Genomic DNA, 12783 nt, shown 5'->3' on the forward strand with positions numbered 1-12783 from the left:
TGAAGAAAGGAACACAAATAATTTATTGTGAGTTCAATAATATGATGCACATAAATATTTCCATACATTTCATGATTTTAACTTCACACGAAATATGCATTCATAAATGAACTTTCCATCATACTGGTGTCTCGTATAATATATGCATAATCATACAAAATCATGATTAACATGAGCGTAGATCTATCCCGTAAATCATACGTAATCATTTAATTTTTAAATCTACATCTGTAGTATATCAAATTTACTTATGAATTAACTAGGATGCATTTTGGAAAAAGTAAATAGCAGTTTTTTTACTTCTTCTAAATTTATAATTCCATAATTTTATTAAATATTATCATCTCTTGGTTGGGTTTTCCAACAAAGGATGACTTTGTTCATAAAAACAAGAAAATAATATCTCCATTCGTACAAGAGTTTTGGAAAAATTAAAAGTAAAACCATAAAAGCTTATGCTCTAAGTGGACAATAACGTACCATTATGGAAATTCGTGGTTTATAAGAAAATATGTTATTCATGTAATCCCACGTAATGCAACCTCCGCTGCTGCAGCATCAATGGGATATTTAGCACATCCAACAATGGGTGGTTGAATGACCTGTGCAAACCGATGAGATTCAGATCGAATATAGTTTTTTTTTTTTTGCTGAGCATTCAAAATATGTAAATAAGTAACCTGATATAAAGCATGATCTCTAAACCTTTCCATTTATTGCAACATATTTCCTTGTTTCTAACAATGAAACTGCTAGATATGATTTCAAATACTAACCCACCTAAGACAATCAGTAAACGAATGAACAAAAGAGGGATTTCTATCAGGCAATCTATTGCAAAACTAGTAACATAATTAAAATGGTTTTTTATGCAAATTTCGTAGAACATTTCAGAGCTAAGAGATAAAAATTAAACTAACATAAAAAGTTAGAAGTTGGAGAAACTTATGAGGTACAGTTTCAAATGAGGAGATTGTTTCTACCTGAATTATTATTTAGCTTATAGGATTCTCCTATCTCTGAAATATGAATAAACGAGAAAGAATGCCACAACCGAACCCACAATAATCCCAGCTGTTGTTAACCAGAAGGCAAACTGCACGCATCGTGACAAGGGGGCATCAATTTTACAATACGTAATAGAATTAAGACAATTGGCCATGTTGAATGAACTTGAATATTGTTTAGAAACTGGCTTTTAAAGAATGTACCACGTGTTCTTCAAGGTAAGATCGTAAGTTCATGCCAAATATTCCTGCAAAATGGATGTGAAAAACAATGGCTAAAGTACAATTGGAAGCGAAATTCTTTTGTCAAAGTTATTCCATGCATTTAGTTCTGTAAATTACCTTTTTTCTCTTTCTGTATATTATTCTTTTTTGCCTGCCTATTACAATTGTGATTCTTCTTTTGGGTTATGTTACCAAGGTTAGGATTGATTTGTTAGGAATAACGACACTCCTCAATGACATGATATTGTCAATTTGAGCATAAACTCTCATGGGTTTACTTCGGGCTTCCCCAAAAGGCCTTATGTCAATGGAGATATATTCCTTACTTATAAACCCATGATCGTTCTCTAAATTAGCTAACGTGGGACTCCCTCCCAACCATCTTCAACCTGATTTTGAGAACGATTTAGATCTCTTCAACTCAATATTCCTCACCTGTTTTTCTCTGGAAGGTGATTACCTTCGGTTCATAAACGATTTCCTAATTGAATATGAAAGATAGCATTTTTTTTTTTTTTTTCCCTTAAAGAGCATACCTGCAACTAAAGCACCAACAGCCACACAAAATGTCCCAACTTGAAGAAGCAATTCCACCCTGCTAACCTCAAGTCGCCGCGAGCTAATTCAAAATAGGGAACATAAACAGTTACGTGGCTACTAAAACATGCTTAACAAACTTTGATTCATTATTTGAAGAATAAGAGAGAGAAGAAAAAACAAGACTTATTCTTCAAAGCTTCTCCTGATACAGGAAATAGGGATATGATTAACCACAAAAAATATGTCTTCACTCACGGATCATTTTTTTTTTTCAGAAAATAAAATAATTCATGGAAATTATGATAATTAAGCTAAGTGATCTATATGTTACTGTCACGCTTCTGAGAATGTCTACACAGTCAAACCTATGATGACTCCCTTTTTCAACCTCAGTTTATTTCGATGTGAATTCTGAAATATAACAAGAAACACACAAGCTGAGAACCAATTAAACAGGTAAATGTAAGGTAGTTTAGACCTCAAATTGACGGCAATTGAATCTTCCATTTCTTTTGCAGAATCCAGAAGCCTTTCAGCCTGACCATGACAAGATTCACATCTGCATATGCAAAAGGGAAAAAACTGCATCAGCTTGCACGATTCATTCCACAAATTCGTGAATAAAATCATACATTGGTTGGCCAACTCAAGTAATAGGCAAGTAGTACCAAATACAACAATTAGTTTGAAGGTGTTTCAAGTTGCAGTAAAATAAAATCGGTCTCGAACTCATCTATCTTTAAAGTTCAAACCCAGTTTATCAACCTATCTGGTGGAGAACAATCCATCCTTCTTTAAAGTTCAAACTCCTCTATCTCCCTGTTGCAAGAAGCTGAAAGATGATAAAAGATGAGAAAGAGTAGCCCAGTTATTAATTTCCGGTTCTAGAATTTCTCCTCAAGAAACAGATTCCAAGCCCAAGTCAATAATGGCTGCCTCCTTTCTCTGGGACAAATGAAATAAAAGATAGCGTGTTTGTAAGTTCTTTGGTTCCAGCCAAGTGTCTTTCCAAAGTAAAGTCTTCTTACCAAGCCCAAGGACCCTTGGATGTGTGCAATGAGTAGCTCCCCAGTTTTTGGTTGCAATTGTTGGTGCCAAACTTGGATGCTATAATATTCCTCCAAGTGGCTTCTTTTTCATGATAAAATCATCAAATCCATTTTGCTAAAAGAGAGACTTTTCTTATGAATATCAAAAACCTCCAGACCTCCATCTTCAATAAAAACTTGTATGGAAGACCATTTGATAAGGTGGCTGCACTTCTTCTCAATACCGCCCCCGATCGAAAGTGTCTGTATAGTTTCTCTATTGATTTGGTAACCTTATTCAGAGCAAAACACAAGGAGAAATGGTAAATTGGTAAGAAAGTAGCTGTTTCTCTACTTTTTCAATAATAGGGGCCCAAAAGGCGAGGTTCCGGGAATTTCCATTACGCGGTAACCCAATTAGTAGGTAGTCGGCCAACAATCAAGCTTAAAACCGAAGTATGAAGCATGATGTGCAGCTTGCTGTAAATCTATTCCAATTCCCAAAAACTCTAACTTTAAGCAATTAATATCAGATCTGATGTATCCTCAAACTCATGAACAATTCGGAAGAGATTAACAAGATATGATTACTTTGGAGAGGATAAGAGAATTGTATCATCTGAAAATTGGAGATGGATGAGATACCAATTGTGGGTACGAACCAATATGGAAGCCTTGTATCAGCCCTTTTTGTTCTGCCGTCAAGAGCATTCTGCTCATGCAATCAATCCCAGGGATAAAACATAGAGTGATAATGGATCGCCTTGTCGAAGTCCTCTAGAAGCCTGAAACTTACCTCTAGGTTTGCCATTGATAATAATGGAGTAGTTAGCCAAACATATGTACCCCTAATACACTCTCTCCATAAAAAAAACCAAAATCCTTCGATTATAAATCAGCTGTATGACCATCTGGGACTGGGTTTCCTTTTTCTTTTTTTTTTTTTTTTTTTTTTTTTTTTTTNTTTTTTTTTTTTTTTTTTTTTTTTTTTTTTTTTGTACCTAAATCAGTCATAGCTTTGTAGACTTTTATCTCGGTAAAGCTCGTCGGAAATTGGACTCCCGATCAATCCCTTCAGGGAAAGTTTGAACACCAGCCTTTTTACTAAATAAATTCTGAAAGAAATCAATAAACTCGCTCTCGATTTCATTATCCAAAGCCAAACTTAATAGAAGGAAAAATACCATTATTGACTGAAATAGACGAAAGGTCTGCTTTAATCTCTAACCTTCTCTTCAAATAAGCTTCCGTCAATTGAGCATTTTCCTCCTTTAAATCAATGTTCATGAGCTCACTGTGAAGTTTAATTTTCAGTTCCTTCTGGTGACCAAAAGTGAGCTGGCACCACAACTTTAATTCTTTCTTAAGCCCCCTTAGTTTCTAAATAAAGTCGTGTCCTGGCCAGCCATGTAAAGAAGTTTTCAACCACCATTTTTCAACCATCCGCAAGAAGGAATGATAGTTCAGCCTAGAATTCATTAATAAGGAGAGGGACCCCAAGATCCCTTACCCAAAGTGAGGCAAACAGGATATTGATCCGAAGTAGTTCTTTCTACTCTATCCAGTGGCCCTTTTTAATTGATTGATGATAGAAGCATAGATCGATTTCCTAAATCTGAAAGAGGTCGATTTCTTAAGTTGAAGTTTTATATGAGAACAGCAATCGATCGAAGCAACCAAGACCAGAGAGTTGATTCTACACAAAATCATTTTGAAATTTCGATCAATGATGCTAGAAATCTCTCTGCTGATCTCGATGATGAAAGGACTGGTAATACTTCTTTTGTTCTGATCATTTGAATGTTCAAAATATCTGGCCTATTATTTCTAATCCTATTGCTATTAAGAAAGATACTAAAGGATAAGAAGGACATGGGATGCAAATGGGTGTTAAAACTCACGGCAGTGTAGAAAGATTCAAGGCTAGAATAGTGGCTAAAGGCTTTGCTCAAATTTATGAAATTGATTATGCTCCCACCGCAAAAATCAACTCCATCTTGTCTCTAATTTAGATTGGTACTTCAACAACTAAATGTTAAGAATGCTTTTCTCATTGGTGATTTCGATGAAGAGGTGTTTATAAGTTTACCACCAAGATTTGAAATGGAACTTGGAAATTGCTACATTTACATATGGAAGAAATCATCATATGGTCTCAAACAGTCTCCAAGAGCTTGGTTTGAATGCTTTGAAAAAGCTATCACGATACCTCTAAAGTGAAATAGACCATACAATCTTCTATAAACAACCTAAGAATAATAAAAATGCTATTTTGATTGTTTAAGTTGAAGACATTCTCAGAAGTAATCATGAAGAAGGTTTGGTTGATTTTAGGAACAAAAAAGGTTCAAAGTGAGTTTCAGATCAAAGGCTTGGATGTCTTAAAGTATTTTTTAGGGATAGAGTTTGCAAGATCTAAGAAAGGTATTTTTGTTAATCAAAAGAAATATGTTCTTGACTTACTTCAAACACAAGTTTACTTGGTCGACAGACAACAGAAACTCTCATTGAACCAAATATGAAGTTACAAACTGCCAATACTGAAGAAGGACAAAGACGATACCCAAAGACTATCAAGTTTTATCATATAAAAAGAAAAAAAAAAAAAAAATGAAAAGACTACAACTTGTATGGAAATATTTGAAGCTAGCTCTCTAGAATTGTGTAATCTGGCTTATCGAATATCAAAATTACCTCAGGAGATAATTTTCCAACAGCATTTCTATTTCTTCTTCCTCTTCTGCAGATAAAAGTTCAATAAATATCACAAAAAACAGTTGAACACTGAAATCAAAGCTGATGATAATCATGAATGTGATAATTGAATGTGTATGACTTACCATCTGCAATCTGCTTATCCAACGGAACAGAGCACTCCACAACATCACTTCTCTTATTAAGAGTGCAATTTCTTCCCATAATACAGATACGTCGTATTTCTTGTGGATCCTCCAGAAGATCAAGAAGCATTTGTCTGAGAGCCCCTGCCCTGGAACCTAATTCAACCTTACGTCCAAATATGGAATAGAAGGTAATCAGATTGAAACTACTCATTTTTGGATATCACAGCGAGATATACTTTGAACTACTCTATCAGAATAAATTCAAAAAACTATACCAAAGTTTGCTTGCTAATACGAAGTTGTTCCAACCCAGTAGCAGTTAATTTGTTGGGCAATACCTCAAGTAGAGCTCGAACCTGAAACCAAACGCACTTTATAAATAAGTTTTCCTTTTCTTTTTTTCTTTTTTTTTAGCTCGCAAAACAATGTTCATCACTACAGTTGTAATGTTCATCACTACAGTTGTGAAAGATTGGAAATAATAAAGGCTAACACTTCTTTAAGATTATATTCCATGAATCCATTAATTTAAGTATGGTAATTTTTTTAATTATTATGTTTATCATTTGATAATTAAAATACCATCGGAACGATCAGAGTGTTCTAAAAGAAAGAACACCTCAGCATTGAAATTAATACCCATTAAACATAGAACCAAAGGCCTGAAGAAAGCACAAAAGGATTGCAAATTTTAAATTAAATAATAATCTATTTTTTTGTCCCACCGAATAAAAATTGAATATAATTCCAATCTCTAGGGTGGTGAAACCAATCAAGATGTATCTCATCCGATCCGATCCGATCTCAGACTCTTTCGTTCCAATCTATTTGATCCTTTGATCGTTTGGCCGCTGTTATTTATGTGTATCTCAAGATTAAATGGAAGAAACAGAAAACGAAGTACTATTTATATATATACTCACTATGTTTCCATACTCACACGAGGTTCTACTTTCATTAGTCGCTTTTCAAAACGCTGTGTTCGTGAAAGCAATGCAGCTTCAACAACCTAGAAAAGTTAAGTAAAATAATATCTTTAATAAACTATAGTAATGCAACGTAAAAAAAACAATAACAAAGAAGCAAAACTAATGCAAATTATGAGAAAATATGCTTCAAAAGCTCACATGATGACCATGAACTACTGGCACCACCGATTCAAGGAAGACATTTTCCATTACTAGTCCAAAAATAATAAAATTGATCCCTATGGAGAAAGTTAGAATTAAATCACTATGGTTTTAAAAGCTAGAATCTCATCCTTAGGATTTAAAAAAACCTAACAAATAGTCCCTATGATTTGTTAAACCTTTCATATATTGTGCTTACAGAAGGAACTATTTATAGAGATTTTATCAAACTATGGAGACTAATTCTAACATTAAAATTATAGGGACTGAGTTCTAGCATTCTCAAAACCACATCGACCAAATTTGTCATTTAACCCTTTTTTAATTATGAGAAACTTTCATTGCAGTCTTGTCCTTTTTCTTTTTTCTTTTTTCTTTTTCTTTTTGTCAAGCTTTCTCCTCAAATATAACGCTTTCCCTTCAAATATGTGGTTTTTCTCTGTTCGAGTTTACTACACTATATTCCAACAAGGAATATGAAGGTTTTTGACAAGCTGATAAACTCTCTTGACAGATTTCTTGCCAATCAAAAGTGATGCCCTAAATTTGCTACGTCAATGATTCAAGATTAGAGTAAACAACTAATCATTTCCTATCCTACTCGAAAGCTGGAGGATCCGAATGTGGGCTCACCTCTTTCAGATTAGAAAACATGCGACTTGTGATTATAAAGAAAAATTCCGGCATATAGGTTGGGCGTCCACGTTTTATGAAAAAAATTGAAAGCTTTAAAATCATACTCGAGAGCTGAGGGATTCAAATGTGGGCTCACCTCTTTCAGATTAGAAGTACATGTGACTTGTGATCATCAAGAAAAATTCCGGCATTTATGGTAAGGTTGGGTGTGCCACATTTTATAAAAAAAAAAAATTGAAAGCTTTATAATCATCCTTCAAGATTTGGAAGAAAAAGGTTGTCGGCAATTCTCACCAACTATAAAAAGGCTTGTTTTCGTTATAAAAGGCCTTCTACAATTTAGAGGACTCTTATTCCCTAGACCATCCAGAGGACACTAGGCTCAACCTCAGTTCCAGTTTTTCAATTTCACACTAAGAAGAAACTTTTGGAGGCAAAGACCTAAATGTAAATGGCACCATGATCTCTTCCTTCCATTGTTCGGCTAATAGAAGGTAGAAGAAGTTCTTAGTCTCATAGATTGCTAATTTAAAAGTAGAAACCTCAGTAACCGATAGGGAGATTGAAGATGAGCTTCTTAACTTCTTCAATTCCTTTTTTACTAAGGTCCCCAGAACATGGTCTTCCGGTCTAATCTTCATTGGAGTTCTATTTCTGATCGGTAAAGGAAGCTGCAGGAAAAGTTTTATGGAGGCAATATCTTAAAAGACATGAAAAGTGTGGTATGTGCAAGGCCGTTAGACTAGGTGATTTTATAGCAGTGTTCTTCAGAAAAGATTGCAACACTCTTGTGCTTAAGTTTTTGAAATTGTTCCACGATCTTTTCTAAAATGACACTACTAAAGAGAGCAACGAGCATCAAATAGATGTACATCTTTCTTATTCCAAGAAACTGTGGTGCAAAAAAGGTAACTGAGTTCAAAATCAGTACCCACAAAGTTTTTATTGAAATATTTAAAGGATCTAAACAATTTCAGAATACCAATCAGTTTTTCGGGAGAAAACAAATTATTGTTATTGTCTAGAATTCGGTGATGCTTAGAAAAGGAAATTGAACACATCAAACCTCAAATTGGATCCGGAAAAGGCCTTTCGTAAAGTTGGTTTAAGTTTGTAAACGCTATCATGGAAGCCAAAAGCTTTAGTGATCTATGTAGAGTGGGGTGAATGCTTGTCTCTTCAGTGCCAGTTATTCTAGTGTCACTAATGGAAAATCATAGGGGAAAATGAAGCCCTTTAGGGGAGTTAGACCAAATGATCAATACCATGATTACTAATGGATAAACAAGGTCGGATAAATGGTTCTCTATGAAGTTTTGTACTATTCTTTTTCCAATTGCTCTTGAAGTGAGTTTGTTAATCCGTTCAATATCGTCAAATTTTTTAGCCTTTCTCAGGTCTAAACAATAATCAAAGATTGATATAAGAAGCTCAAAGATGATCTGGAAGTGCAGAAGTTTACTTCATAGCAGGTTGTAGCATTGAGAAATGGCCGATTTCCTATTTGGGTCTTCCCCTCAACGGTAATCTAAACAAATTTGATTTTTGGACCTCCATCGTAGAAAAAATTCAATGTAAGCTTCAGAATTGGTAGGAACACTTCACTGACCTCTCAATGCAAGATTCTAATTTGTAAACCTTTATGATCAGGATATATGAACAAAACCAAATCTAAAAGCTGATCTATCTGCTCACAATAATAATTAGATCTTCTCAGCAACTTCAAATGGTATAAGAATCTCAAAGGTAGTGGTAATTTTTCATTGCTTCTAGGGGTAAGCTTCCTCTGGACCAAATTCTAATTAGGAAACTTCTTATTGTTAGATGTACGGAAATATCGCAATTCATAAGCTAATTTTTCTTTCATCTGCCAACTTTAATTATATGAAGCAAGCATACATATATTTACAAGAATTACTAACCTCAAGTTCAAATGGCATTTCTGGCGCTCCATTCAGGTTTTTTGGGTTCAATCGAGGCAACAATGATTCAATAAAAGCTTGTCCTCCAGGACTGAAAATATCATGCAAAGAGAATTGCAATGTCGAATTTTGTATGACAAATAAATATGGCGCCACTTTTAAGTTAGATGGATACCGGTTATAATCAAATATAAGGACACAATCCCGCATAGCTATTGCTCGAAGCGAACCCAGATTAAGCAAAATAGCATGTTCACGAACCTGCGATGTGAACCACAAAAGAAAAACTTTGCTGAGTATCATTTATGGTCAATTTCTTGATTTCAAATTTTTATGCCAAATGCTAATGATTCAACATGAAAAGCAAATCACAAAAGAATATCAACGGAATTATAGAAGTGGAAATCAATATACCAGTAATGTAGGCATTGAGTTTGTCAAAAATAAAGATGGATCAACACTTCGAACATCACGTGGACGAAGCCCTGATGGTTAAACAATGTCCACAAGAGAAAAATAATGAATGGAAAATATATAGTTTCTTAATAAAATGTAGCATAATATCCTATTTGTCATTCCACGGTTAAAAATCGTGAAGGGTTAAAGATGACCAGTAAGACATCCAGTAGCAATTGATATTTCAGAGCGGAAGTATAGAGAAGAAGTCAATACAGACTCAAGTTTTTATTAGTACACATCCAGAAACTAAGAATTGAAACGAGAACCTAAAATTTCAGGAAATGTTTACTCACCACTTGACTTCAACAGCTGGCGTCTGTTAATCTTCCTAGTGGATATGGCTCCATTGGCTTTAACCTCTACCACCTAAGTTGACAATAAAGATGAGCATTGAGAGTAAAAACTTCCCCTTATCCTCAAATAAATCTCTAACAGGAAACCATTTGGTTGAGGCATCAAGATCCAGATCTAATATGAGGAATTGAAACGATAACTAACCCTTCATTCAGTGGAAGATTAAACACAAGGTTTTAACATAAGCTGAAATTTTGTAAACATGCAGCCCTTAAAGGGGATTTTGTGGAAAATATCAGACGTTCAACTTCTCAAAAGTCATAAGTTTGCATCTTTTATATGATCGGGCTATGATTTTACAGTGCATGATGGCTACTGAGATTCTTAAAATATGAGTTTTTTTAGTTCAACCATTTGTGGTGATGGGATTCGATTGGGTAGGAGAATTTGAACCCCTAACCTCTTGATTGATGAGATATACTACATTCACGATCAAAAGTTTAGCGAGTTAAAAACTACACAATAAATTACTAGTGGATTAGCACTTTAAACTGTTTAGAAATTAAATAATAAACCTTTTGCACTCTTAACATCAAAATTCGAATGTGATTTTAGAATGTCAGGAAGTCATTCCACAAAATGTTATTCAACATTAACAAAAAAAGAAAGTTGGCCCTAATTAGCAACTGACGACGAATAGGCAATAGCAGACTTGTAATTTGAACAGGCTCTCATAGATCTCAAACAGTAAAAGATACAGAAAATAAGAAATTCACTACGCAATTAAACGTCACAATTCACACAAAAAGCAAAATGCATCAAAGAAAAGAAAAAACAAACCTCATAAACCAGCTCTCGGATCGCCAGCGACAGATAATCACTCGGCGACGAGGAAGCAATCCTCTGCGCAGAAGCAACAGTGGCCACAGGATTCTCTTGCTGAACACCAATATCATCCTCGCGATCTCCCCCTTCGTCCAAATCGGACACCAACGCTTCCGAATCACTCCAATTCTCATCCTCATTGGACATGGAGAAACATTTCGTTGTCGAAGATAGCTTCATCCGGCAGTTCCGCAACGGAGCCAAAGAGGCAAGCCATGGAGAACGGAAGAAGCGCGATTCAGAGGCAAGATCAGAGATGAGACGGTGGTGAGAGGATGAGGATAGTGGCTGGGAAGGAAATCGAAGGAGTTGAAGGGATGGAGAGATCGGCATTGGAGAGCGATCCAAGGTGTCTGGTTATGAACATTAAAGTTTAAGCCAGGCTTCGAGCTTGTTTTTTACGTTGGCAGGTACCGGAGCTTCCAAAAGGAGAAGACTACGTGTATTTTGTTTATATATTATATGAAAATTAAATTATTTTTGGATAATGTTTGAAATAAAAAGAAATTAAAATTAAATAATTGATATTTTGCTCTCTCATTGGATAACGATATGTGGTTAAGGTTCGTGAAATTCACGTGGCTTATGCTTGGTTTCTAACTGTTTTAATTTTCTATTTTTATCATTTTTTTTTTTTTTAATAAAAAGATGGATTGGGTTATTCTATTTACTTTTTATTTATTCATTCTCAAATTTCTAAAAAATAAGAAGGAATATAAAAATAGGTTAAATAAGAATAGGCAAGTTTTCTCGGTCCACAGTGTTAGTTAAACATGATCATTCCCTAAATTAGTCAATATGGGATTTTCATCGAACACATATGTTAATGTTTGCTGAAACCACTACACCAAGGCAAATATCTATAATGAACGGTCAACTATCCTTAACACTCCCTGCAAGCTGAGTGTTGGATTTGAACGAACGTGAAGGTTGGATCTGAAAAATTCAAAGAAAGATCGAGAAATACTTTTTGTGAAGATGTCAGCAACTTGGAGATGAGAAGGTACATATTGTGTGCGAAGTTTGCCAGTGATAACAAGTTCTCGAAGAAAATGATAATCTAGTTCAACATGTTTGGCCTGCTTGTGAGAAACGGGATTAGAGTTAAAAAAAACAGCACTTTTGTTGTCACATAAGAGTAAGGGCTGCTGTGAAATAGGGACCTTGAGGTCATGCAAAATATGTGTAACCCAAAGAAGTTAAGCAACAGTTGTGGCAAGAGCACGATACTCAGATTCACAGCTGGAGCGTGAGACAGTAGGTTGCTTTTTGGCACTCCAAGAAACGAGATTGTTACCAAGATAAATAGAATAGCCGGATGTAGAACGACGATTATCGGGACAACCAGCCCAGTCAGCATCCGAATAAGCGACTAGCGTACTAGGAACGGTGGATGGGCGAAAGGTAAGACCAAAGTGGAGTGTTCCTTTGACATAGCGAAGAATACGTTTGACACCAAGAAAGTGATCTGCAGTAGGGGCATGCAAGAATTGACTGACAGAATTGATAGCATAGGCAATATCTGGACGCATAATAGTCAAGTACTAAAGGGCGTCAACAAGAGATCTATAGAGAGTAGGATCAGAGAAAGGAGAACCATCAGCAATCAGGTGTTGAGAAACAACCATGGGAGTGTGGATTGGTTTGCTATCGACAACTAAGGACGAGTAAGAATATTTTGAGCATATTTTAACTGACTAATAAAGAGACCATCAGGAGTGGGTGAAGCTCCAAGACCAAGAAAGTAACTAAGAGAACTCAAATCTTTGGTAGCAAACTCAGAATGAAGCTTGCGAGTAAAGCTGTCAATAAGA

General features: G+C 35.2%; 1 protein-coding gene across 1 annotated transcript; it reads right to left on the reverse strand.

Moving 5' to 3' along the window:
• Positions 1–297: 297 nt before the first annotated feature.
• Positions 298–11391, reverse strand: LOC111799139 (magnesium transporter MRS2-11, chloroplastic-like). Its single transcript, XM_023682554.1, has 14 exons — positions 10925–11391; positions 10084–10156; positions 9746–9816; positions 9507–9592; positions 9332–9422; positions 6584–6652; positions 5919–5999; positions 5641–5806; positions 5495–5540; positions 2251–2331; positions 1769–1851; positions 1212–1255; positions 984–1096; positions 298–602 (listed from the first exon to the last, which is right to left on the reverse strand). Exons 1-13 carry the CDS (start codon positions 11300–11302, stop codon positions 1001–1003), a joined length of 1365 nt encoding a protein of 454 aa, XP_023538322.1. The 5' UTR covers positions 11303–11391; the 3' UTR covers positions 298–602; positions 984–1000.
• Positions 11392–12783: the final 1392 nt, after the last annotated feature.

The sequence above is a fragment of the Cucurbita pepo genome, chromosome LG07, assembly GCF_002806865.2.
Source record: "Cucurbita pepo subsp. pepo cultivar mu-cu-16 chromosome LG07, ASM280686v2, whole genome shotgun sequence".
Taxonomy (NCBI): Eukaryota; Viridiplantae; Streptophyta; class Magnoliopsida; order Cucurbitales; family Cucurbitaceae; genus Cucurbita; species Cucurbita pepo.